This window comes from Mandrillus leucophaeus, unplaced genomic scaffold (genome assembly GCF_000951045.1).
Source record: "Mandrillus leucophaeus isolate KB7577 unplaced genomic scaffold, Mleu.le_1.0 Scaffold493, whole genome shotgun sequence".
Classification (NCBI taxonomy): Eukaryota; Metazoa; Chordata; class Mammalia; order Primates; family Cercopithecidae; genus Mandrillus; species Mandrillus leucophaeus.
Window position 1 is genome coordinate 243,740 of NW_012105287.1, and position 27,132 is coordinate 270,871.

General features: G+C 45.8%; 1 protein-coding gene across 2 annotated transcripts in view; it reads left to right on the forward strand.

Annotated features, from left to right (window-relative positions):
• The window catches only part of LOC105550640 (chromosome unknown open reading frame, human C1orf94), a 52,159-nt gene extending 34,501 nt beyond the window's left edge, over positions 1 to 17,658 (forward strand). For both annotated transcript variants that reach the window (XM_011995597.1, XM_011995596.1), the window contains exons 4-7: positions 656 to 831; positions 6,720 to 6,797; positions 10,698 to 10,894; positions 17,201 to 17,658. In XM_011995597.1, the coding sequence (XP_011850987.1) occupies positions 656 to 831; positions 6,720 to 6,797; positions 10,698 to 10,894; positions 17,201 to 17,276 (527 nt within the window). In that variant the 3' untranslated portion in view covers positions 17,277 to 17,658. The remainder of the gene's footprint in view (positions 1 to 655; positions 832 to 6,719; positions 6,798 to 10,697; positions 10,895 to 17,200) is intronic.
• The last annotated feature ends 9,474 nt before the right edge of the window (positions 17,659 to 27,132 follow it).

Sequence of the window (27,132 nt, forward strand, 5' to 3'; positions counted from 1 at the left end):
ATAAGGGGGAAACTGAGGACCCATTTCTGGTTTTATAACCCCCTACAACATCTTGTAGAAAGGAAGAAGCCAGGATTCTTATCTTGAAACAACTCAGCCTAACTTCGTTCGTTTAGACCAATTTTGATTCACTGCATGCTGAATTATTTAATGTTTTAAAATATATATTTTTTAATTCCCATATAGATACAACAACCTGTGAAAGTTTCTTAGTGTTGCCAAATATATGTCCTTAGGGAGGGCTGCTTTAATCATTTGATAAGGACGAATTCCAATGGCATAGCAGTGGTTCACATAAAGTTGGATTTTTCCAAAGCAGTTGAAAGAATTTCATTTTGTAAGTAGGTGAAATATAGCCCTAGCAATCTGGCTTATTGTATTCCCTTGCTAAACTGCCTTCTTTACTAGTGAATGATGGAAAGAAAAGCTCCAAGCCAGACCTTCTGGGATTTTCATCCCTTCCAAATTGGCAAGGTGTGAACTAATGATGTTTACCTATAGTTGGAAATGTACTAGGACTTTGAAGAACCCTCTTGGAACTTAAAGGACCTGACCTGTGAGACTGTGAATCCCCAGGGAAGTTGTGATGCTGAAGGTGTCCTGGCCTTTCCCTGCCTCCATTACTGACCCGCTTTACCTCTCCTGTGACTTGCAGTTAACGCACCTGTGACGGTTGCTGACAAGAACAACCCGAAGTACACAGGGAATGTTTTCACTCCACACTTTGCTACAGCCTTGACCTCAGCAACCCTGAACCAGCCACTCTGGCTCAACCTGAACTATCCACCTCCACCAGTGTTCACGAATCACTCTACCTTCCTGCAGTATCAGGTCAGTGAACGGGCCTGGCTCTCCTGTGGACATCCACAGGGGTTTTGGCCACAGAGGAGGCGTGGCTGGCAGGGAGTCTATTTCACAAAGAGTCTTTAGACTCTTCTGAATCCCTTCCCTACATGCAAGAGGCTTCGCTGGGGCTATGGAAGGGCACTGTCAACTTGTCATCTTGTTGGTTATTTTTTTCATTGTGGTCACATCAGATCTACCGCTTGGTTCATGTGCATGCGTGTGCACACCTCCACAAACACATATATGTATATTTAGTCCTAACTTTCCGCTGTCTGAATTCCAGTTCACACTGTGCTCTTTATTGCAGAGTCTCTTTGCTAGTTGTGGCTGGTTAAGTGGTTGGGCTCCCAGGAGAATATGATGTCACAGTCCTTGTTTCCCACCTCCTTCCTGTGACTTCCTTTGAAGTTGGATGACATATATCCTAGATTATTTGGGACAGTCCCAATTTAGGTCTTCTGTTTCAGAATAATATTAACGGCATCTCTTTTCACTCTCAAGTGTCCTGGTTTGGACAACAAATTACAGTCAGCCCTCTGTATCCACGGGTTCCACATCCACAGATTCAACCAATCTTGGATGGAAAATACTTGAAGAAGGAAACAATTAAAAACAATACAACAACAAAAAATAATGCGAATAAAAGATAACATAGTATAATAACTATTTACATAGTACATTATTAGACATTGTTAGTAATCTAGAGATTAAAGGATACAGGAGCATGTGCATAAGCTGTGTGCAAATACTATGCCATTTTATATCAGGGACTTGAGCATCCTCATATCCCTTTTTATATCAGGGACTTGAACATCTTTATATGTCATTGTATATCAGGGACTAGAGCATCCTCATATGCCATTTTATTTTATTAGAGACAGAGTCTCACTTTATTGCCCAGGGTGGAGTGCAGTGGCACGATCTTGGCTCACTGCAATCTCTGCCTCCTAGGTTCAAGTGTTTCTCCTACCTCAGCCTCCCAAGTAGCTGGGATTACTGGTATGTGCGCCACCACACCTGGTTAATTTTTGTATTTTTAGTAGAGACAGCGTTTCCCCATGTTGGCCAGGCTGGTCTCGAACTCCCCAACTCATGTGATCCACCCGTTTCCACTTCCCAAAGAGCTGGGAGTACAGGCGTAAGCCACTGCACCCAGCCCTCAAATACCATTTTATATCAGAGAGTTGAGCATCTTTATATGTCATTTTATATCGGGGACTTGAGCATCCTCAGATTTTGGTATCCACAGGGCAGGGGAGGGAGGGTGGCCTCGGAACCAATCCTCTGAGGATACCATGGGATGAGTGTATATGGCCACCTTACTTAAACTACGCCCAGGCAGTCTTAGCTTGTATCAACCAAGGTGGTTTGGCATACATTCTTGTTCTTGGGCTCGTAGCTAAAGGAGAAAATCAGTGGCCAGACACAAAGGGACAGTGAAGCACCTGTAGCAGGGCTGGAAATTCTACCCACAGAACTTATTTATGCAGGGAAAATGTAGTTTCTTTATTTTGTCGATTTAACTTAATATCCCTTAAGAGCTTCCACCCACTGGGTAGAAGGAGGGAAAAATTAAATAAATGTCCACTCTGGTTTAAGCCTTAGCCCAATCCAATAACTTAAATAGTCCCTTTAGGTAGAACTCAATTTTTTCAGGAAAGATTCTCCATGCCTAAGATTTCTGTCTTCTGTTCCCCTCACTGACTTCTCTCCAGAATTGTATGTCATTGTATGCGGAAGGGCAGGAACTCAAATTTGTGCATCCAGGACCTTGGCAATTTGCTGCCGCAGCTTGGCCCAGCACAGCCTGAAGTAAGAAAGCAGAGAAGGGAATATTTCCAACTTGGTTTGTCCTGTTGCTATGTCCCTTCCCCCCTCTCCATCCCTAGGAACCCTATGCCGTTCTTTCCCTTTCAACACAGCACAAGCCTTATGTCCTACGGGGAAAGGGATTGGCTTTTCTCTACATAAAGACTCTTCAATCTGCCCCACCAGGCTTAGCTTCTGAATCTTAAAGGAACTTAGCAAAGTCTCTTTCTGTTTTGTTTTCAAGCTTTTGTTTGTGTGTGAGTTTGCTAAAGAGAACAAGTACCCATCCCCTCCCCAGGGAAGGAAAGCTCACACCCCACTGTGGAGGTGAGAGGTTGTGATGAAAGGTGACCTAAGAAGGAAGCTGAAGTGGACTAGTTTCACATTAGTAGTTTATTGTCGTGGACCAGTTTCATATTAGTAGTCTATTGTCCTTACACAGGTCTTGAAATGTTCTGTTCATTGATTCACTGACTCCTTTACCAATATGCTTCTACCCTTTCATTTTTGTGTGCTTATTCACTATTCATTTACTCACCTACTCATGATTTACTCATTTCTATGTATTTATTTGCTCATTAATTTAAGTAATTTTGAAAACCTTTTCTCCCTACACCTACTATAGGCTGAGCACTGTTCTAGGTGGAGAGATTCAAAGATGACTAAAGTCAGGTGTGGCAGCGTGTGCCTGGAGCCCCAGCCTACACCGGAGGCTGAGACAGGAGAATTGCCTGAGCTCAGGAGTTCAAGGCTAGCCTGGACAAGATAGCGAAACCCTGTCTCTAAAAAAAAAATGACTAAGAAAGAAGCTTGGAGTATAATACAAGTTCAGGAATAAACCAGAGACCAGCTCTATGCATCTCCATCTCTAAAGGGGAAACAACAGCATAATTCATTTAGTATAAGCCAATTCACTCTAAAATGCCCTCACAGAGCTCACCATGTAAAACTAATTTGCAATGGTTTGCTTTATTAAGTGGGGATAGCATCTCTTTGCTATGTTAATTTCTTCTGACTTTTTGGAGTGGGTGAGATTTGGACATACCATTTTCTGAGCATGAAGGTCCTATGTCTTTAGCATCGTAGGGCTGTCTATGAGGTTCCTGCCCTTCTGAACTGAAGCAGCAGAAGGACGCTGGCTGGTAAGGCCTGCTGGGTTCTATGAGACAGTTTAAGCACTGAATGGGCCCAGCTGAAGTTGGCTGTGGAAGGCATTGGTCCTCCCAGGTGGTAAGGGAGGACAGCATAATTTACCTTCTCCCAGCTTCTGTGATCTCACAATGCTGTCCAGCTTCAAGATAGCTGAACAAGGGGCCTGAGATAATAGCAGGCAGGTTTTGAAATCAGTAGACTTGGCTTTAAAGGTTCTGCTGCTTCCAAGTTAGGCCTTAGGCTGGTTAGCTGCTCAGAGTCACGGTTTCCTCACTTGTGAAATGGGTTCATAATAATTACAGCAGCAGCAGCAGCAGCAGCAGCAGCAGCAGCTACTGATATGGTTGTAAGGATTAGTTGAGTCCATGGAAGGGTAAAGGCTCTGTAAAATTTAAGCTGTGACACAGATGTTGGTTTTTATATTATTCAGCCTCAATCTTCCAAGGAAATGGGGTCAGAGAGCTTCACAGACCTTGAGGGGACAGAGAGGAGAAATGGGGAATGGTCTAGCCTAGTCTCTTCCCTCCTTAGTACTGGGAATAAAGATGAGGTCCCAAATCCAATTTACTCAGAGCTCTGTGGTGGGAGGACTCAGAGATGTGGAAGACAAAGTCCCCAACACTGAGGAGCTTCAGAGGCTCCTGGGCTACTTGGCATAAAGGAACTCTGCTCCCAATTAAGGAGAGAGGGTGCATGGGAAGAAACCACGGCTTAAGAAAAGAAGAGTGAATGTTTATTTACCCTTCCCTGTGATTTTACAAACTTGCAATTCTAACAACTAGAAATATTGCTGAAGTCATGCAGTATTTTCTAACTCATGAGTGTGGCACCATCTCCTGAGAATCCGCCCCGGGACTGAGCAGCGGTGGGCAGCTGTTTGCCATCCACAGAACCTAGGGCAGCCTGGCACAAGCAGGTGTGGGATGGTGGTGGCTGGGAAAGTTGGCTGTAGAAAGCAACGGGCACCTTCCTCCCTGATGCTGCCAGGAGGACCAGGGCCACCAGCTTAAGCGCTCTGCTGTCCCTACTGGATGGGCTCCTGTGAGGGGTGGATGGCGTGGCCCATGCTGGGCATTCTGGAGACTGCTCAGTGCTATACCTGAGGGAGAAGATGATGAAAAAGAGGCAGAGGGAAGATGAAAGAGTCCCATAAGGAAGCTCAGCTGCGCAACTTAGGCTCTGCAGTCTGGCAGCATAGCTCTGGCCACCCTCTGAGAGGGCACAATGAGCCTCAAAAATGATGACATGGAATGCTCCCAGCAGAGATCTTTGTGTATGATGCTGTGCACACACACACATGCACACAAACGATATCTATGCATGTCTGATGTACACACATAGAAACAGGCAGGTGCACAACTGCCTGTAGAAAGCAGAGATGAGTGCTAACGGGGTTCCGAGGAGGAGGTGAAACAGAGGAGGGACACTTAGCAACCTGCCTAGTGGCCTTGGAGCTCACAGAGGGCTGGGAACAGGTAAGGCAATCCCATGAGTCTGACTGCTCTGTCCAGGTTCAGGCAGAGGCTGGGGTTGCAGGGACTGGGCAGTGGTCATAATGGGAGAGAGAGGCTGCCCCGGGCTGCAGGGCTTGGAGTAAAGGGCAGCAGGTGAGTGGTTTCAGGTGAAGGTGTGGGCAGAAGTGGGAGAAGCCTGAGCACAGGAATGTGAGGAGTGTCCCCTGCATGGGAGCAGAGAGCAAGGAGGGCTCTGAGAAGATGTGCACTCTTGGGGACCTGGAAGATGGAGCAGGAGGAGAACAGGGAGGCCTACTCACAGACTCCATATCAGAAAGTCCACAGGCCATGAGGAAATCCTCAAGGGTGTAGGATCAGCCATCATCAATACTTTGGTCATTGGCACAAGCTGAGCCCAGAATGAAGGCAGCCTCTCGGGCAGTGGATCTTCTGAGATGTCCTGGGCTGAGAGGTGCTTTGGGTTTTGAGCTTCATCTTAAGGGAAAACTGGATTTGCAGGTGGAGGCAGAGTCTGGGACTAGAAATGACCACTGCCACAGCAGCAGTTCTGGGGGGGGGGTGTGTGTGTGTGTGGTGTGTCTTATGTCTGTGTGTGAACACATGAGCACCCCAAGACAGAATTGTGAGTCAAATATCAATTTCCCATCTGGCTGAACTGCCAGAAAGCTGTTTAAGAGAGGAGGCAGTGAGGGATGACAAACACACCGAACATTGAGTCCTTAGTATGTGCTGGGCACTATTGTAAGCTCTTTAGATGTGTTAACACATTCATCCTCACACTGCCCCTCTCCGTATGCTACAGACACAGCTATATGCATGGGCACATAGATACACAGCAACACTAACACGCCTGGGTTCACAGTTGTATATTTGTACACAGAAATACAGAGCTGCATAGACACAAGTGCAAACGCACATGCAGGTGTACTTAAACATGGATGCAAACCAACACTCACACGTAGAGATGTGCATGGACACCTTGTGTCTTCAGGGGGCAGGTGTGGGATTAGGGGAAGGCATTTAGAAAAGTTGTGTGGACAGCAACAAAGATAATGTGGCTACCTTCACAGGCTTTGCGGGCCTGAGCACATGTAATTTTTTAGAGAAGGAAAAAGAGGCTCAGAGATGTGAAGTGATTTGCCTAAGGTCACACAGCCACTAAGAGAGAGATCTGGGACCCAGGAAGCAGTCAGGCTCCTGAAGCTCCTATCTCCCACACTCACTGGAAAGGCTGTGAAGGCTGCCTAAGAGGGGCTTCCTGTGTGGTGTGAGTCCTGCTTCTCCTGGTCTGATTCCAGCTGGCCTCAGACAGCCCATGGGTGTGGCCGGCGATGTGATGGGACAAACTCGACCCTGTCTGGGGACTGAGCTGAGAAGCTGCTGCCTTCTGGCAGGGAGCCCCCTGCCTGGCCATACTGAGCCCCTCTTTCTCCCCAGGGCCTGTATCCACAGCAGGCAGCGAGGATGCCCTATCAGCAGGCTTTGCATCCCCAGCTGGGATGTTACTCCCAACAGGTGAGTAGACGTTCTCTCCTCCTCTGTCCCAGCTTCATGAAGGCCTTTGGGTCACAGGGTGCATCTGCTCCCTCCTCTTGGTCCAGCTGGTGACCATTGGCTTGGTCCATTGGCTTGGTCCATTGGCTCCGGAGTACAGACTCACATGCTGGCATGCATGTGGAAATCACAAACCGATGTCCCTGTGTGACAACACCGGGCACTTAAGGGAGCCCCTCGTGCATGCTGGGCCTGTCCATAAGCACTGTGTCTGCACTAACTAATTTAGCCTTCAAAATTACTCTCTGAGGTAGGTTATAGATGAGGAAACCCAAGCGCAGAGAGATTAAGTAACTTGCTCAAAGTCATAAAGTGAACATACAAATTAGGTGTTGCTGTGGCAATACCAATACATCGCCCCCACATCTCGGGGACTTTCAACAATGAATATTAATTTCTTGCTCGGGTCTATGGGCTGGCTGTGCTGGGCTGTGGATCAGGTTTACGTGGGTTCCACGTGCCTCTCCTGGGCCTGTGCTGAAGATTCAGTACCTGTTGCTCTTTCCACGGTGGATGGCAAGAGCCCAACAGGGCAAGAAGAAACACGTGATCCCTCTGAAATCCTCAGCTCAGACCTGTCCGTGGGAACTTCCACCCACCTTCCACTGGCCAATGCAAACGACATGGCTTCGCTCAGCGTCAGTGGGACTGAGGAGTCATATTCTTCCCATGTAGGGTTGCCAGTTAAAATCCAGGACACCCAGTTAAATTTGAATTTCAGATAAACAAGGAAAAAATGTGTAGTGTAAGTTATGTCCCAAATATTTCACATGATATACTTATGCTAAAAATATGTATTTATCTGAAATTTGAGTTTAACTGGGTGTCCTGTATTTTTATTTGCTAAATCTGGCAACACTACTTTCATGGGTAGGTCGGGATAAATATCTGTGGGACAATAATTGAAGTTTGACCTCTGGCAGGCTGGCGTGCCAATGACCATGCTTTACTACGTCTTGTATGTAGATGCACAAAAATACCACCTGAAAATAAAGCAGCAGAAAGAGAAATGCACACACACACACACACACACACACACACACACACACGCAGATAGAAACACAGGTATGGTTGTACACATGCCACCAAGCTGCGGGGGTCTGTGTGCAGGCACAGGCACACAAATAGATACAGAAGCACATTGAGGGGTATTGAGTCTTGGGGCAGGGATGGGGGTATGAGGAAAGGAGCTTAGACTGGAGGAGCAGAGGGCACCAACACCCAGCCTGCCATAACCCCAGGCTGGCCTTGCTCCTCCATACAAAGGTGGACACTCCCACACTCCAACTCATACAGCCTCTGCCTCTCCTGTCTCCACAGGGAGCCCCACCCTCTGTGCAAACTGCACCTCTGACCTGAAATGTGTTAGAATGTTCGGGAGGGTAGGGAAGAGCCCGTAGGTGTAGGCAGCTTTGTTACCTGGGCCAGCACTGATTTCTCAGCAGCAGGAACCCTTGCATCCTGAGACGAAGCTGGGATGAGAGATGATCTGGGTCAGGAAACCTCAGCCCCATTGCCTCCACCCCTTGAACAGGAATATCATTGACCTGGCTCCAGAGAGAATATTTTTAGACAATTACGTGTATGTGTACGCACACATGCATGTGTATGTATTTGAAAAAAGTAATATAAAAACATGGTAAAAAAATTTAAAACTTGGAGGCAATCACTGTTTAATGGTTTTTTTTTTTTTTACGTATTTTTCCGGCGATATCTATTTATATAAACATTTTTATATAAATGCAGCATTCTGGGCACACTGTTCCATTGCTTTTGTCAGTGAGGATTATATTTGGAGATGTCTCCAGAGCAGGCTACAAAGCTCTACTTTATAGTGTCATCAGATACATGGAATCAGGGGCACATTTTTGATAACATCGTGTGAGCCCTAGGACCTGCCTCCTCCATTTTGATCCCCTCCCAGGGCCAGGCAATTCCTCCCCCATGAGGACAGGGGTACTTTCTGCCATACTGACCCACAGGGTCATGACTCCCATCTGTCCTGGGAGGTGCTCTTGGTGTGTTCTGACCTTTAGCTCATCACCTTGGGATTTGGTGCCTGCGCCCAGCATCACCAGGCCTCACATCTCCATTGGAGAACACTGGGGAGAACCAGGAGGGAGGACTCAGATTTCCAGAGAGGACACAGCATAGAGAGGCTGGTGTGAAACAAAGTATGAGCTCTGGGCTTACCCTTCCGGGGTTCTGACCACAACTCAGATGCTGGAAACACTGAGAAAGTTGCTTCACTTCTCTGAACCTCAGATTTCCTGTTTCCAATAATAATGGTCCTACCTCACAGGGCTTTCTGGAATTTTAATGACAGCATCCATGTGAAGGGCTGGGCACATTTTAAGCACTCAATGAGTGCTAGCCTTTGTGGATTTTTTTTTTTTTTTAGACGGAGTCTCGCTGTGTTGCCCAAGCTGGAGTGCAGTGGCATGATCTTAACTCACTGCAACCTTCGCCTCCTATGTTCAAGCGATTTCTCCTGCCTCAGCCTCCCGAGTAGCTGGGGCTACAGGCATGCACCACCACGCCCGACTAATTGTTGTATTTTTAGTGGAAACGGGGTTTCACCATATTGGCCAGGCTGGTCTCGAACTCCTGACCTTGTGATCCACCCGCCTCGGCCTCCCAAAGTGCTGGGATTACAGGCGTGAGCCATCACACCCAGCCTCCTTTGTGGATTTTTTTTAGATAAGGGCGTATGGGGTGAGAGAGGGCTGTCAGAGTGCCCGATTCCTGAGCACTTGGACCCCAGACTTGCTATTAAAATGGAAATCCAGAAGTTTCTTCAAGTTCTGACTGATACTCCCCTCAGCACAGAAGAGGATAGACGTCAGCTCCGTATGAGAAAAGGTTTTCTGATATTTGGAGCTGTCAGTAGTGGAATGTAGTGCTCATAAGGTAATGAGCCCCGCATCATTTAGGTATTCAAGAAGATGCCTTAGTGGTCTTTTCTTTCCTCCCTCCTTCCTTCTGCCCCTCTTCGCTTTCCTCTCTCTCCCTTTCTTGCATTCATTCATTTAACATATGTTTGTTAAGCAGCGACTATGTCCCAGGCACTGTCATAGGGCTGGGGAGAGAGTGGTCAACAAGATGGATGAGGTCTCTGCCTTGTCGCAGCAAGATGGTGGGAGCCCCAGCTCTGGTTGGAGTTCATCACGGGCAATCTCGGAAGCCCCACTGAATTCCTGTATTTCCCTAGAGTTTGTACTCAACCCCATTGCCCTTTTTTGCCCTTCCTTCTAGACTCACACTGTTCACGATGGCAGCCACCAGCTATGTGTGGCTATTTAAATTTAAATTAGCTGAAATTAAGTATAATTCAAAACTCAGTTCCTCATGCCCATGAGCCACATTTCAAATGCTCAATTGTCGTGTGTGGCTGGTGGCTTCCACGTCACATGGCACAGATGTAGGACATTGCTGCCATCGCAGGACTTTCCACTGGGCAGGGCTGTCTCGGACTTGGAATCTGTTGAAAGGATCTCAGGAGAGATAGAAGCCAGAGCTGTGTAAATCACAACAGCTTTCTGGGGATAATGAAAGCCTTAAAAATAAACAAGGGGCTTTTGAGATGATTATTGACAGAGGGAAAAGCTAGGGAAACAGGGAAGAGAATGGAAATAATATTGATTTGCTATGTGCTATATGCCTGTAGAAGGCATATAGGCTCAACTTCTGTAGAACTCACTACAGAAGTTGAGCCCTAGGCTTTCTCCATTCCAACATGTTGCCTTCTATGTACCCAACAGTGACTGAGGGGCACAGGAGCTGAGGCTGGGGGTGGGTGGCTGGGCTTAGAGTTGGGCTAGGGAATGGTGACCTCACCCCTCTCTTCTCTATGGCCTGCAGGTGACGCCATACAACCCACAGCAGATGGGACAGCAGATCTTCCGCTCTTCCTACACCCCACTACTGAGCTACATCCCTTTTGTCCAACCCAATTATCCCTACCCTCAGAGGACACCTCCAAAGATGTCTGCCAACCCCCGAGACCCTCCCCCAATGGCAGGAGATGGACCGCAGTACCTCTTTCCCCAAGCATATGGGTGAGTCAGCCCATACTGGAGGCCTAAGGGTATCCAGAAAGCTGGTGGGAGTGGGAGCAAGTTGAGTGGGCTTGCCAATGCTCTCTTGGTACCTGTGTTCCATGGCTGTGGGGTGGGATGGGCCCTGTACCCATAGGCCAGTGGTTGTGTGGGTCCTGGAGGGACTTGGTGCAGTGATGAAGAGGGTCTGGGCCCTGGTGGGCCCCTTTTGTAGGTGCATTTCAGGTCTGGTTGCAGAAACACAACTACGTGGTTCATAACATATGGATACCCCTCTCCACAGACAGGGGCAGTTGGTGCTGTGATACATTTGCCTTTACCCATGTGCTTGGTTACAACAGGACATGGCCAGCTAATCTCCTTAGAGCTCTCACCTCCCACTGTCCGCACCCTGAGCTCCTTGCCAGACTAATCTCCCGAACACCCCATTGACTTTGTGATGGGCCCTGCTGAAGAGCCTTCGACTGCTTATCAGGGCTACCCACACTTTTCCACCAAGTTCCCCAAACTGCAGAGGCAAGGAGCTCCTATTTCCTGGGACGGTCTGAGGGCTTAACATTCTGGCTCAACAACAAACTCAACATTCTGGCTGGAAATTCTACTCAAATTGTGCATGCTGTTGAGTCATAAATTTGTGTTTGTTTTAATATAATAATACATAGCCATTCATTCCTACCCACCAAACCTTCCACTAATATGGATGCTTCAAGCATCAGGTGGTGCCGTGTCATTCCTGGGAATCCCAGTCTCCCGGGCACACCCTGGGGAATGGGTGCCCGGGTTTGAGAAACTCACTTTATAGGATGAAGGCCAAACTTCCCAGCCTGACAGAGATTCCCATCCTTCCACCTCCCCATCACAGAACCTTCCCTGCTGTGCCGATCCGTGTCCCCAAACTCTCATCCTTTCAATCAGTATTTTCTCCAAATAGCTTGTTAAAAGGCATAAATGCAGAAAGTGGTTTCAGTAGTCAGATCTGTTTGGGAAAAGCTGTGGGAAACAGATAAACAGATTTCTTAACTGTTGGAATTCTCAGATCATTTAATTTCCTAGGGTGCATGGAGAATGTTCAAGAAGGTGGTCAATAGTATTATTTAAACATGAAATCCACGCCCTTTTTTATTTTATTATTATTTTTTTTGAGATGGAGTTTCACTCTTGTTGCTCAGGCTGGAGTGCAATGGTGCGATCTCGGCTCACTGCAACCTCCACCTCCCAGGTTCAAGCGATTATCTTCCCTCAGCCTCCCAAGTAGCTGGGATTACAGGCGTCCACCACCACACCCAGCTAATTTTTGTATTTTCAGTAGAGATGGGGTTTCACCGTGTTGGCCAGGCTGGTCTCAAACTCCTGACCTCAGGTGATCTGCCTGCCTTGGCCTCCCAAAGTGCTGGGATTACAGCCATGAGCCACTGCGCCCAGCATCCACACCCTTTTAAAAAAATATTTCCCTCCTCTCCTCTCCTCTCCTCTCCTCTCCTCTCCTCTCCTCTCCTCTCCTTCCTTCCTTCCTTCCTTCTTTCCTCCCTCCCTCCCTCTTTTCCTCTCTCCCTCCCTCTCTTTTCCTTTCTCTTGCAGAGTATAGCATGGTGTGTTCCACCTAACACACCCTGGGAAACGCTGTGTTAACACATGTAGTTAATTTGAATTTAGCCTGCAGGGGACCCATAGATGAATGGCATATGCTTCTTCCCTTCAGAGAACTGAGAGCAGATGAAATGTGGGTACAACAATGTTAGTGCCCTGGCAAAGTGAAAGCCATCAAAGTGGCCCGAGGACAGAGGCAGGATCCCTGCAGCGGGGGAGGTTCCTGTGAGCAGTGCTGGGAGGAGGGCATTCCAGGCAGGAGGAGCAAGGCCCTCAGATGGGAAGGCATGCAGCAAGCTGGAGGCCTGGGGAATAAAGGCGTCTGGCTGAAGCATTAGATTTGTCTCTGAAAAAGGTGGAAAACAGGATTGGAAAAGGGAGGTTGGGACTGGATTATGAAAGGCTTTGGACTGCTAGGCCTGGGGATCCAGGGAAGATTTATGCACATCAGAGTGAATTGATGGGCTGGAAGTAAGAGAAACAGGAAGCAGGATAGGGTGTGGTCTGGAGGTGGCTCTAGGGGCCTATGGGAGAGATTATCATCCCCTAGAGGTGAGAGACCCAGATAAGCTGCCTGCAGGCTGGCCAACTTCCCACATTCTGTGCGGTGACTCTGGTTTCTGGGAAGATAGACTTGCTGAAGGAGATAGCCCTGGCTGTGTCTGGGAGGAAGAGCGGTCTTAATGTCTCCTCAGTCAGCTTTCGGGAACCACCGATCGGGAGCTGTGAGACCAGAAGGTTGAGACCTGGTCTCCACAGGTCTGCAGAGGGTGGAGGAGTGGGAAGGTAACCCGAGGAAGGAGCAGCCTGAGAAGTGGGAGACAGCCTGGGGAGAGCCAGAGAGGGCAGAGGCAAAGAGGAGGGTGAGGAGAAGGAGCGGGGTGGATTGGCGTTCTGAGAGGCTGAGGAAACCAGGATCACGAGGTCAGAAAAATAATGTAAAGGGTGCAAGCCTGAGTACCCAGAGGGGATGATCTGTTCATTCAAAAAACATTGATCCAGCACCTTGTATGTGCCTGGCACTGTTGTAGGCACCAGGGATAATGGAGTGAATGAGACAAAAGTTTTCCTTCTCTTAAGGAACTTTCATTCTAGGAGGAGAAATGGACAATAAGGAGATAAACAAGCAAGTATGCAAAGTCAGGTCCTTGGGATATGGGTTAGGGTGGGGAGAAGAATCAAGGGTAGCCTCTTGAACCAAGATCTAAATGAAATGAGAGAATGAACCATGCATCTATGTCGGGGATGAGCTTCTGGGCAGAAAGAATAGAAAGTGCAAAGGCTCTGAGGTGGGAACCTGTGGCTGCAGCACAAACAGTGAGGGACGGAGTGCGTGGAATTAAAATCAGAGGTAGCCAGGGCCAGACTAGACAAGGCCTGGTAGGCATGGCTAGAAGTCTTGTTTCAGGAGCAGTGGAAAACCATGTAGGCTTTTACATTGATGAGGACGTGTTCTAATTTTCTGTATAAAACAGATCACATTGGCCAATGTCTGAAGAATGGACTATGAGGGTAAGAGCTGAGGCAGGGGAGTAGGCTAGGCGCTCTATATTGAGCAAGAGGCATTGGTGGCATGGATGAAGGCAGTGGCCCTGGGAAAGGGGGCAGGTGAAAAGATCTGTGATGTGTTCTTTTCTTGGTAGAATTGGTGGGACTTGATGATGGTTGAACGTGTAATGAGGGAAGGGAAAAGTCAAGCAAATTCCTTGGTTTTTGATTTGTGCAACTGGAGCAGTAGCAATGCCAAAATGCTGAGGTCATTGGGCCGGGCGCAGTGGCTCACGCCTGTAATCCCAGCACTTTGGGAGGCCAAGGTGGGTGGATCACTTGAGGTCAGGAGTTCAAGACCAGTCTGGCCAAGATGGTAAAACCCCGTCTCTACTAAAAATACAAAAATTAGCTGGGCATGGTGGTGGGTGCCTGCAATCCCAGCTACTCGGGCAGCTGAGGCAGGAGAATCACTTGAGCCTGGGAAACGGAGGTTGCTGTGAGCTGAGATCATGCCGTTGTACTTCAGCCTGGGTGACAGAGCAAGACTCCATCTCAAAAACAAAACAAAACAAAGCAAAATAAACAAACAACAACAAAAAACAAAAAACAACCAAGGTCATGACGACTAGAACAAGGATCTGTTTACCAAGAGTCAGTCTTGGATATGTGAAAATTGTGAGTGTCATTAGACAGATGGGTGGAGTTTGGATAGATAGGTGCATATAGGAGTCCGGAACTCAGGGGAGAGATTGGGGCTGGTAATACATTTGGGAGCCATTTGCATATACATGATATTTCAAGGAATGGGATGGGATGGAATGAGATCGCCCAAAATACACAAGTATAGAGAAGAGAAGAGGTCCAAGGGCTGAGCCTTGAGACTTCCAGCATGTAGAGGCTGCAGAGATGTGGAGGAACCAGCAAAGACTCTATCAATAAGTAGGACTATCTAGTGAGGTGGGGAAAAAATGGGAAAGTGGAGTGCAGGAAGCCAAGTGAAGACAGTGTTTCCTGAACAAAGTGCTGGTTTTGGGGTGGTGATGTGAGGTGCTGGATGGAACAAGATCAAGGTGAGGCTGCACCTGGCTGGGGAAGACGCATGGGCCTAAGTAGAGAGTTTAGTGTGGAAGACAACGAGGGTCAGCAGAAAAGGTGGAATCAAGAGAAAAAACTGTGTAAAGGGGAGAGGAAGGAGAGAGGGGCTTCCATGTCCTCAGGGAAGGAGAAGTAGAGCCCTCCCCTCTGCCAAGTCAATTTGTATACATGCATCAGGGTGGGTTAAACATACAATTTATCTTCCGAGCAGTAATAAATTTGAGAGTTAAAAGGAGTACAGATAATAATTATACCAGGCCAGATGCAGTGGCTCACACCTGTAATTCCAGCACTTTGGGAGGCCAAAGCAGGCGGATCACCTGAGGTCAGGAGTTTGAGACCATCCTGGCCAACATGGTGAAACCCCGTCTCTACTAAAAATACAAAAAATTAGCCGGGTGTGATGATACACACGTGTAGTCCCAACTACTTGGGAGACTGAGGCACAAGAATCGCTTGGACCTGGGAGGCAGAGATTGCAGTGAGTAGAGATTGTGCCACTGCACTCCAGCCTGAGTGACAGAGTAAGCTCTGTTTCAAATAAAAAACTATAAAATAATTATACCAGAAATACCAACATAGAGGCTGGCCCAGGCAAACCAAGACATATGTTCATCATACTCAACAGGCTACTCAAGCTCCTCCTCCTCCAGGAAGCATTCCTTGTTAACTCTTGTCCACACAGATTGCTCCTCTTCCTGGCCCTCTAGTGTACATACTGTCTTGATCATGCCGGTGGCCGTTGATCTGATCAGAAGTTCTCAACCTGGAGGAGCTAGCTGCGTGTGTGGCAATCAGATATGAGCTGTGTCATGATCATTGTTGATTACTGATAATTGTTAAATACTGAAGTATGGGTTACAGCCTTTATTTTGTAAGTAGAAGGCAGGGTATCCCTGTAATAATATCATTACAATTTCTGAATGATCTTCCAAAATGATTTCTGAAAGAGAGAAATAGAGGTTGGGTTACCGCGGGCATGGATTGCTTATGAGGCACCCACATTGTGTCAGGTCCTGGGCACTGGATATGAAATAGGTAAAGTCTCTGCTCTCTTGGGACTTATTTTAGTGAGAAGGGAGTGAGATGACCCAGCCTAACTTGCCTATGGACCCTCAGTGAGCAACAGACACAGTTAGCTGCTGAGGCACTACAAATGAATGCCGTGGTCTATTTCCATTGCTTCTTGCCTCCTCCAATTGAGGAATTGTTTCATCAGTTCATAGGAGGGTACCACGGACGTGAATCTCTTGTATAATACGCATCTGGCCAGCTGAAAAGTGATTGAGAATCCCAGGATTAGATTAAATCTAGCCATTTGCTCTACTGTAATTTGTATTGAGTTCTGTTCCCATTCATTCAAAATATCTGAGCAGATGGGTGAAGAAATTACAGTAGGATTCCAGAAGTGTGAGTAAATGATTCCATCTGGAGAGGTCAGGAAAGTCTTCACAGAGGAGATGGCTTTTGAACTCTATTTTGAAGTATGGATAGGAGTGTGCCAGGGAGAAAAGGAGAAGCGTGTGCATTTCTGCTCTTAGAGGGTGAGGCACACGTCTTAACTCTTCCTTCCCTGAGGGTCTAGCAAAGACCTAGGCACTCAGTGATGTCTCAACGCTTACTTCTCAGTCAGGGTTGGAGTGAAGGGCCTGATTTAGCTTGGTGCTGGTAAGGGGAGGAGGGACTCTAGGATTGTCCAGCCTTGAAGATCTTATGCTGGACTTGCCTCTAAGTTCTCTGATGTTGTAGATTTTCCTGAGGGACACATCTGGTCCTCTAAGGCAGATAGAGTGGTCACAGGAATACAGGTAAGATGCTTAGGTCCAGAGAGGGTCCCTGTTCTATGGGTCTTGGGCAGGGACAGAGTGTAGGCTTCATTGAAACAATATTTGCTGGCTCCCAGGGGCTTCCTGATCCAAGTAAGCATAAGGAGAAGTGCTTGATTGTCCTCTAATTGTATTATTTTAATATTTCACTTTCCCAAGGCCAAAGCTTTTTTCTTATGGCAAAGCCTTTACCTTCTAAGCCTGTCATGGTCTTCACTGTTTCAAAAATTAATATATTATTTTTTTTCTAATCCTTTCCGATAACATTAGGAATCTCATCATGGCGTTTACCCTCCCTCTCTTCCAGGTTCGGCTCGACATCCGGAGGGCCCTTGATGCACAGCCCCTATTTTTCCTCCAGTGGGAATGGCATAAACTTTTAGATCTCCTTCTCTTCCCCCTTTTCCTCCCTTAGCCCTCGGATCAGGGCTAAGGGCTTTTTGAATTTTTGGATTCTGCAAAAGCTTGGTATGAAGTTTGGAAAGGCAAGGTTCTGACCAGGTCACAGACAGAAAACAGCAAGACCAGATTCATCTATTGGCCAACACTGACACACAAACAGCCCCCCTCACACATGGCACAAGCTACACACACACACACACACACACACGCTCCTCATATTCATACTTGCTTGCTCAACCACTTATGCATCTGTATTTAGCTAACATGAGTGATTTTTGTTTTTGTTGTTGTTGGTAAAATAGAAGTAAGACACTTAATTTTAGAAAGTTTGTATTTTATGATAAAAGTATGAGCTGCTTGAAATGGAGTGCGCCTGTTTATTTTTGTTGTGTTCTGCGTAATCTTTACTGCTCATTTTCCCCACGAGACTCAGTGTTTACTCAGGACATGAAAGGAGACCACAAGCTGGAGTCCTCAGAGTGCTGCTATCTAAATATGGGACCTAAGGGATCATAAGCGAGAGGGCTTAGCTCTTTTCCCCTGTGATCCACTCACCTCTCAACATCTCAGTGTATGCATCTCAGGAAAGGACATCATAAAGGGAATGCACTCTCTCCTATCCCAAGTGGAAGTTTTCCATAAAAAGTCCCTTTTGGACAAACAATTGGAAAATGTAGCCTGGAAAACAATTTCAAAAGTAACGCTAAATGTGACAGACTATATCCAATGATTATACATCAGTACCAAGATAGAAGTCAGTGTCAAAACTGCACCTAATGGCAGCATCCCTAGACCTATCTTGTCAAACGCTTACCAATGATTCGAATAAGGACGTTGAGAGCAACTTAATCACATTGATGGAGGACATGAGTCTGGGAAGAGGAGACAGCCTGACTTTGTGACAGCACACATTCCCTTTTTTTTTTTTTTTGAGACGGAGTCTCTCTCTGTCACCCAGGCTGGAATGCAGTGGTGCGATCTCAGCTCACTGCAAGCTCTGCCTCCCGGGTTCACACCATTCTTCTGCCTCAGCTTCCCGAGTAGCTGGGACTACAGGTGCCCATCACCATGCCTGGCTACTTTTTTGTATTTTTAGTAGAGACGGGGTTTCACCGTGTTAGCCAGGATGGTCTCGATCTCTTGACCTCATAATCTGCCCGCCTCGGCCTCCCAAAGTGCTGAGATTACAGGCGTGAGCCACTGTGCCCGGCCAACAGCGTACATTCTTTAACTCTTCTATTGTACCCCCTTGGCAGACATCGCTAATCAGCTATGTCATTCTATCCCCATAAGCTTGGACAAAGCCACAGAGTCATTCTCCCTGTGGTGCTCCAGGCAGCTGTCACTGATCAGAGTTGGTCTGTGAAATGAAACCCATGTGCCATGTGTAAACAGGGATTAATGTAAGGATATTCTTTGGTCTAAAAACTGAACTATGCACATCCAGATTGGACCAGCATTCTCAGTTCTCACCTGCTCTATTACCAACCCAGTTATTCACCTGGAAGTTGAACTCCACTGTGAATGAGGCCATTGAGAGACAGTCTGGGGAACATTAGGAGTCCTAATCAAGACAGCAATGGGAGGCTGGGGGTCTGGAGGTCACCAGTGTTTCAGGATGGACCTAAGTCCAGTGCCCACAGGAGCATTTCTTTTGCTCTCACAGTGTAACACCAGTGGCCTCACTGGTCTTTCTTTCTGGGTCCCTGGAAACCAATTTCTCTCCCAAGTTCCCTCAAGACTTATGCCTTCTTACTTTCTTCATGGCCTAAGTCTAGGATTCCCTGGAAGTCCTCCAACTCCCTTTCCCAATGCTCGACCCTACTTTGGGCATTTCTTGTTTCTTCTTGATAGCCTTGGTTAACAGTCTGTCCCAAAGGTCTTTCTTATATTGTACTTCTAGGTATTGATCCAGGCTAGACTATAGTTTGCCACCCTCCCTTGATCTCAGCATGTTGGGAAACAGGAGACAGTAAAAGAAAAATCATGGGTTTGCCTTTGGCCAGACCTGGTTTCTTAGCTGCTTTCCAACTATGACTTGAGGCAGAGAACTTAACTTCTCTGAACCTCTTTTCCGTGAGTGGCCATATTAAGAGTTGTGAGGATTAAAAGATAATGTAGACTTAACATCAACTTTGTGTATTTAACATAGACTTGTGGCTTTAAGATGGTGGAGTAAAGATGTTTCTTTTCTTCTTCTCTTGAAACTTACCCCCAAATAACAAGGAGAACAAGTAAACCTGTATGAACTCTATCCTCAATGAAACTCGGAGAAGTTGGTAATCCCATCCCATATACAAAGGCAGAAATGGGATAGAGGAAAGGTAAATGCCTTAGCAGAACAGGGGAAGATCACATGGAAATGCCTGCCAAAGGAAATACCAACAAGAAGCTAGCCATTTCTCCTGCAGAGCCCCGATGGTCCTAGAAACTGGAGGTACCAGGTGCTAGACTCCATGGAAGGTGGGGCTAGGAAGAAGTGAAAGCAACCTGGCCCCACAAAGCCAAAAGCCATGGCCGGTTCTGAAGGAGACAGGAGGCATTTTCTTCAGAGAAATGTACAGACCATGCATAAGGACTGTGGAGATGGCCCAGATGGAAAATGGGGATCAAGTGAAATACACATACACTCCTCAATGCCAGCAGCTAGGCTTTAACCAAGAAGCAGAGGTTTGGAAGTTTCTCTAGAGAAGCTGAATTGTCTCAAGGCATTTGGAGGTACCAGGGAAAATTACCCTATGATTAATGCCCTTTTACAAAGACCTTCCAATCAACTTTTTAGAACAATCTCCAACAAGAAGGAAATAGATCAAAGCAAAGGTAAGAAGGAACTAAGGAGAGACCGACTACAGTATTATAAGGGAGATAAGGTAGTACATTTAAAAAATAAGGATTATATGCCATATGCTTATTGTTTTAAATCAGAATAAGAAAGTGTTTTTGGAAATTAAAACAGTGATAGCTGATGTAATTTTTTAAGTGAAAGGCCTGGAAGTTAACATCAGAGAGATCTCATGAAAGAAGAATAAAAAAATACATAAGGGTGGGTTATAGGAGATAAAAGATAAGCAAATGAGAGGACCAGTACAGGAGACCCAATATCTGGCTAAGGGACATTCTAGGCAACAGAGTGAAAATGGAGGGGATGCAAATACTAATGAAAAAAATAAAAGAAAATCCCCCAGATTGAAAGGTCCAAACAAGTGCTCAGCAAAGTGAAAGAATAAGATGCACATCGAAGAATATCCTTATGAAATTTCAGGAGAGCAAAGATAAAGACAAGATTCTAAAATTTCCCAAAAACAACCAACTCACATACAAATGCTCAAGAACCAAAATGGCAGCAGAGTTCTCAACAATAACACTGGTACCTAGAACATCCTGAAACAAAGGCGACAGAACTTCAAGTGGAAATAATTTTTAACCAAGAATTCTAAATCCAAACTCTGCCTTGTGAAGGCAGAATAAGATGTTTTCAGATATACAAAGTCTCAAAAAATTGACCTCCCTGCACATTTGTCAGGAAGCTAAGGGGAGGTGTACTCCGATAAGACAAGTGGGTAAACAAAGAAAGGAGACATGGAATCCAGGAATCAGATATTCCATGTGGAGGGAGACTAAGGAGATTCCTGGGGTGATGGAAAAGGGATGTCTTCACTCAGGAGACATGAAACAGAGCCTCTGAGAGCCACCGCCACCAGTCCAGATTGGAGTAGGAAGTTGGTGAGCTCCAGAAGAGAGGCATGTCAGTGGGGGTTGGGGAATGGCTGGAGAAAAAAAATGATAGATTATTCTGATGGAGCTGATTCTGTGGAAAATTGTATTAAGAGTTGTTTTATAGCAGTTGGTGGGGGTGGGAAGCTTTAACTATAAATTCAAATTAAAAAAGGAACAATTGTTATTAACTCAGCAGTGAACAATATTTACCTGGTCACAACAATAAAAAGTTCAAATATAGATTTAACAAAAAATGGTGATAAATTATAACCATGGTGGGAGGATGAAGGTGGAGAGAAGGTGTGAATAGAGCTAAAATCCTCATTTATCATAATAGGAAGGCAGGAGGTAATATCTAAAATGGATGATACCAGAGATAGTGGAATTCACATAATTATCTAGAAATCTGGAGATAAACACCAAGATAAAGAGCCAAGAGAGTTAGGGGCATTGATTTGTGGGGGAAGACGGTACAGGGATCACTGCCTTGTTTATGAGACTTTTTAGCACTATTTGGCTTTTAAACCATGCATATGCATTACTTTGATAAAAATAAGGATTTATTTAAAAGAGAGAGAAGTTGCATGTAGAACACTAGTATGATGCTTGGCACATGGTAGGTACCAAAAATGCTTGTTGAATTGTATCAAGCTGCCTTCTGACACAGCTAGAGCCCAGCTCTCATCCCAGAATGTTTGAGAATCAGATTCTCAGAAGTCCTCAGAAACTTTTTTTCTCAAGAAATTCTTATGAAGAGAATTTAGGTGAAGAGGGGCCTGGAGCCAATGGCCAATGCTTTTCCAACACATTGCACCCCTGACTCTGCTCACCTCTCAGGGAATTCCAGAAATAGTTGAAGAATAATGGGAACAGGGACCCTGAGTGCTTTTCCTGATCCAGCATCATGAAGTCTGGATGGGATTGAAAACTTTCAGCTCTTCCCAGCTCTTCTATGGGTTCCTTCAAACCCACCTTCCCCCCACCCCATTCATTCAGCACGCAGTCACTGAAAACGCATCCTTAGGGATACATCAGTGGGCAAGACAGACACAGTGCCTGGCCCTGTGAATTTTTAAGCACAGATATTCAATCACAGTTACTGTGAAAGGTGATGAGGTTACCAAAGACACACACTGGGAGCTATGAGAGCACATACCAGGATCACCCAATCCAGTTCAGAAGGTCAGATAAGTGATGTCTGCTCTTTTTTTTTTTTCTTTTTCTTTCTTTCTTTTCTTTTTTTCTTTCTTTCTTTTTTTTTTGAGACAGAGTCTCACTCTGTTGCCAGGCTGGAGTGCAGTGGTGCGATCTTGGCTCACTGCAACCTTTGCCTCCTGGGTTCGGGTTCAAGTGATTCTCCTGCCTCAGCCTTTCAAGTAGCTAGGACTACAGGCATGCGCCACCACGCCTGGCTAATTTTTGTATTTTTAGTAGAGACGGGTTTTCACCATGGTGGCCAGGATGGTCGCGATCTCTTGACCTTGTGATCTGCCTGCCTCAGCCTCCCAAAGTGCTGGGATTATCGACCTGAGCCACTGTGCCCGGCCAAGTGATGTCTGCTCTTTTAACATTCCTGGTCTTTGCAGTGAATTCCCATGTGACATGTTTTCGAGTTGTAAGCCTCCAGTTTTCTTCCTGGACACACTCCATTTGTGAATTTCTCTCTCTTCTCTCTCTCTCTCTCTTTATTTTAGAAGGAGTTTCGCTCTGTCCCCCAGGCTGGAGTGCAGTGGCATGATCTCAGCTCACTGCAACCTCCACCTCCCGTGTTCAAGCAATTTTCTTGCCTCAGCCTCCCAAGTAGCTGGGACTATAGGCACACACCACCATGCCTGGTTAATTTTTGTATTTTCAGTAGAGACAGGGTTTCACCATATTGGTCAGACTGGTCTCAAACTCCTGACCTCAGGTGATCCACCCACCTCGGCCTCCTAAAGTGCTGGGATTACAGGCCTGAGCCACCGAGCCCAGCCTATTTGTGAACCTTAACACAAACAGTAGTCTTTATGTAGTTTAAGTGAGTTGAGGAGTAGCATTTTGTGGGAGTTCTAGAAATACTTCAAAAAGTAATACCAGCTACTAATCATCAAGCACTTACAATGGAACAGGCACAGTGCTATATACATTACCTTTATTATCTAATGTTCATAATAACCCTGTGAGATATATATATTTATTACAGATGCAGAAACTAAGGTTCACAGTGAGTAAGTATCTTGTTTCAGGTCACGCAGTGAGCCAGTATTCTTACCAACTTTTCCTAGTCCTTCCCTGTTTCTCGTAACACAGCCCGCAGTGAATGAACTTTGTTGGAACTTATAGCATATGGTTCATGGCTATTACATTTTCAGACAACTAAGACTTCTGAGACATTTTCCGGTATGAGCCGGTGTCATAAGAAAGTAGGAGGCAGGGGCTGAGGAGGTCAGGGAAGCAGCGGTGGATTCTCCATAAGAAAGGGAGAGATCACCTGAAGTAGGGAAATCGGCTCTCAGCCTTCAAACTCCTCCTCCAGGGCTTCAAATCCGTCTCCCAGCCTCCCTCTTTTGGGAGAACTTCCTCAGTTCTGTGTTATATGTTCCTCCATATGACAGGGATTGTTGATTGGGACCAAATATGCATTCTCTCTTTCTCCTTAGTAAAGGAACCCCACTTTCAGAGCGACACATGGCCATCCAGAATATGTGACTTACTTATGGTCAAATGGGATGTAGGCAGAAGTATTCTGTATGGTTTCTAGAGGTGGAGGCCTCATGATGAGGTTGGTAGAGCAACCAACCTCAAGAAGGAACTGGGCCTCTTAGTACCTTTGAGGTTGTGGAATGGTCAAACCAACCCTCCCACAAGGGAGTGCCTATCCTTGGGTTTTGTTTACATGATTGGAAAGTGAATGCTTTTCAAAAGCAACTGTAATTTTGGGTTTCTTTCACACATAATCCCAATAGGCTTTTTTTTATTTTTATTTTTGAGATGGAGTCTCACTCTGTCACCAGGCTGGAGTGTGGTGGCGCAATCTCGGCTTATGGCAATTTCCGCCTCCCTGGTTCAAGTGATTCTCCTGCCTCAGTCTCCCAAGTAACTGGAATTACAGGCATGTGCCACCACACCCAGCTAATTTTTGTATTTTTAGTAGAGATGGGGTTTCACCATGTTGGCCAGGATGGTCTCGATTGCCTGATCTCGTGACCCACCCCCCTTGGCCTCCCAAAGTGCTGGGATTATAGGCATGAGGCACCGCGCCCGACCCCTAATTGACATTTTAAAATGAAGTAACACTATTTTTTCAAGAACACCTTCCTCTTTTCACTACCAGATGTTCTTCATATTAGGTAATGCTCATCCATCCATTTATCCATCCATTCTTCCATGCACCCATCTTTGTATTTATTCATCCAATTATTTAGTAGATATTTACTGAATGCCTCCCTTGTACCAGGCACTGGGCTAGGTGCTGAGTTACGTAGGTAAACAATCATATGCTCTGACCTCACAGAGTTAACTATCTTGCAAGAAAGAAGAAGGACTTTTCAACAAAGAAAGCTTTCCTTGCCACAAACACATTGTCCAGACGTTACCAAATGGAGGAAGAGATAATTGACTTGGTGGGGTCAAGCTCATAAATGAAACATATTTGTCATTTGCTTCACTTTACAAGGAGATAAACAGTCCTAGAGAATGCAAAGGTGGCCTATCTATATTTTCCAGCATTGCATCTTTTTGTACAATAAATGGGGCCAAGTCCCCACTATCAGTCAGGGCCCAGGCATGAGACAGAAGTGACTTCAATTATTTCAATAGAAAGAATTCAATATATATAATGGTTAAGTCTGTACTGAAAAACTGAAAAGGCATAAAAAGAATTCCAAGGGTATTGCAGAAGTAGCAACTGCAGGAAGCAGCTGTTGCCCAAAGGGAAGAGGGTGTAATGATTAAAACGTAAAAGGCTGGAGGAGGAGCCTTGAGGAGCTGATGTCTGGATCTGGGAAGCAGGGGCTGTTTAGCTGATGTTAGTGTCTCTGGGTACACAGGAGGGCTTTATGGAGTAGGGACCCATTCTCTGAGGGGGAGGTGCATTGAGGCTGGTTTTGCGAGTTTGCAAGTGTTGGGAAAATAGTAAACTGGATGCAACTATTGCTATTGGAAAAAAACATTGCCGTTGCTAGGTTGATGTTGACCAGCATAGGAGCCGAATGGGACCAAATAATCCCTTCTTCCTCCTCCAGCCTCTAGTGCCCCTTATTGGCAGAGTCTGACAGGGAACCAGAAGGCAAAGCAGAAATATGGCTTACAGAGTTTCAGGAGCATTGGGAATGGGTTTGAAGCCAAGTAACTGGCCTAATAACTAGAAAGCCCTCAGTTATAGACTGAAGGTTTGTGTCCTCCGAAAATTCATGTGTTGAAGTCCTCACCCACAGTGTGATGGTTTCTAGAGATGGGACCTGTGGAGGTAATTAGTATTGGATGAAGTCCTATTAGGTCCTATTAGATTAGGTGAGTTTAGTGTCCTTACAGGAAGAGCCAACAGAAAGCTTACTCTCTCTCCAAAGAAGAGGTCATGTGAGCACAGAGCGAGATGGAAGCTACCTGCATGCCAAGAAAGGAGGCCTCAGAATAAAACCTACTTGCTGACACCTTGATCTTGGTCTTCCCAGCCTTCAGAACTGTGAGAAATAAATTCCTGTCGCTTAAGCCACCCTGTCTATACTATTTTGTTATGGCAGCCTGAGCAAACTAAGATATTCTCCAATAACCTTGACATGGGAACTTTTGAATGTTTGTGGAATGCCCTGAAGTTATCAAATGTGGAAGTGAATTCTCTCCAAGAGTTATCTTCTGAGACTCATCTCCACCAGTTCACAAGCATGCCAAGCCTTAGAGAAGAGTGGAGTGTGTGTATGTTCCTGGATGTTAACATTCCCTGGACAAAACATAATTTGTACAATGTTTCTCCAAATCTTCTTCATTCTTCAGAAATTGCCTGTTGTCCTTCAGGAATCACCCCAGGAAGCAGGGGGGTTGGGTGGGGGGCGATCAAAAACTATTAATCAACAGAAAAGTCCTCTTCTTGCTGCATCATAAAGGCTTAAGGCTTAGCTTCAGCAGTTTATTAAATTACCAGAACGCCAAGAAAAATAGCTTTAATAACACATTTCTGCCTATCTATTATTTTTTTATAACCCAGAGTGGAGAATTAAAAGGCTCCCTACCATTTAAAATAGCACTTTTAAAATTAAAATGAACATGTTAGAGAGATTTTTTTTTTTAAACTCAAAAAACAAGCCACTGATTCAGGATGTGATTACTCTGAGCCGAAATTTTATGGCTAAATCTTTGTGTGGTGTAAAGAAAGGAGGAGAAATGGTTTTCCTTGAAAGGTTTAGAAGTATATTAATTAGAACAGGTGGACGGGCAGGTCACTTTGTCCTCTCATGTGGTTTAGTGTTACAAATACTATTTTCAAAAATTATGACGTTGAAGTACCTGAGATAGAGATATTGTCTAGAGACTAGCTGGCCACCCAAATGGGGCTTTGAGGGGAGCAGAGCCACAGAAAAGTGCTCTCAGTTTAGGTTCTGTTTCTGAGCTTTGCAAATTCAAAAACTGTATCAGAGCCTCAGAACTGACCTAATTCACTGGTTAATGCATAAACCCAACTGTAATTTATTTCTAATGAGAGACTCCTCAATAATTTTTTTTTTTTGGGGATGGAGTCTCGCTCTGTTACCTAGGCTGGAGTGGAGTGGTGTGATCTTGGCTCACTGCAACCCCCGCCTCCCAGGTTCAAGCAATTCTCCTGTCTCAGCCTCCTGAGTAGCTGGAACTACAGGTGCACACCACCACACCTGGCTAATTTTTGTATTTTTATTAGAGACGGGGTTTGACCATATTGGCCAGGCTGGTCTCTAACTCCTGCCCTCATGATCCACCCGTCTCGGTCTCCCAAAGTGCTAGGATTACAGGCGTGAGCCACTGTGCCCGGCCCTCAATAATTTTTAACAAGCATTTGTTGAACTCTAACTATGAAATAGGCATTAACCATAGATTAAATGGTAAACACATCATAGACTGTGCCCACAAAGTTTATAGTGTGAGTGATGGGGAGGGTGAGAGATACAAATA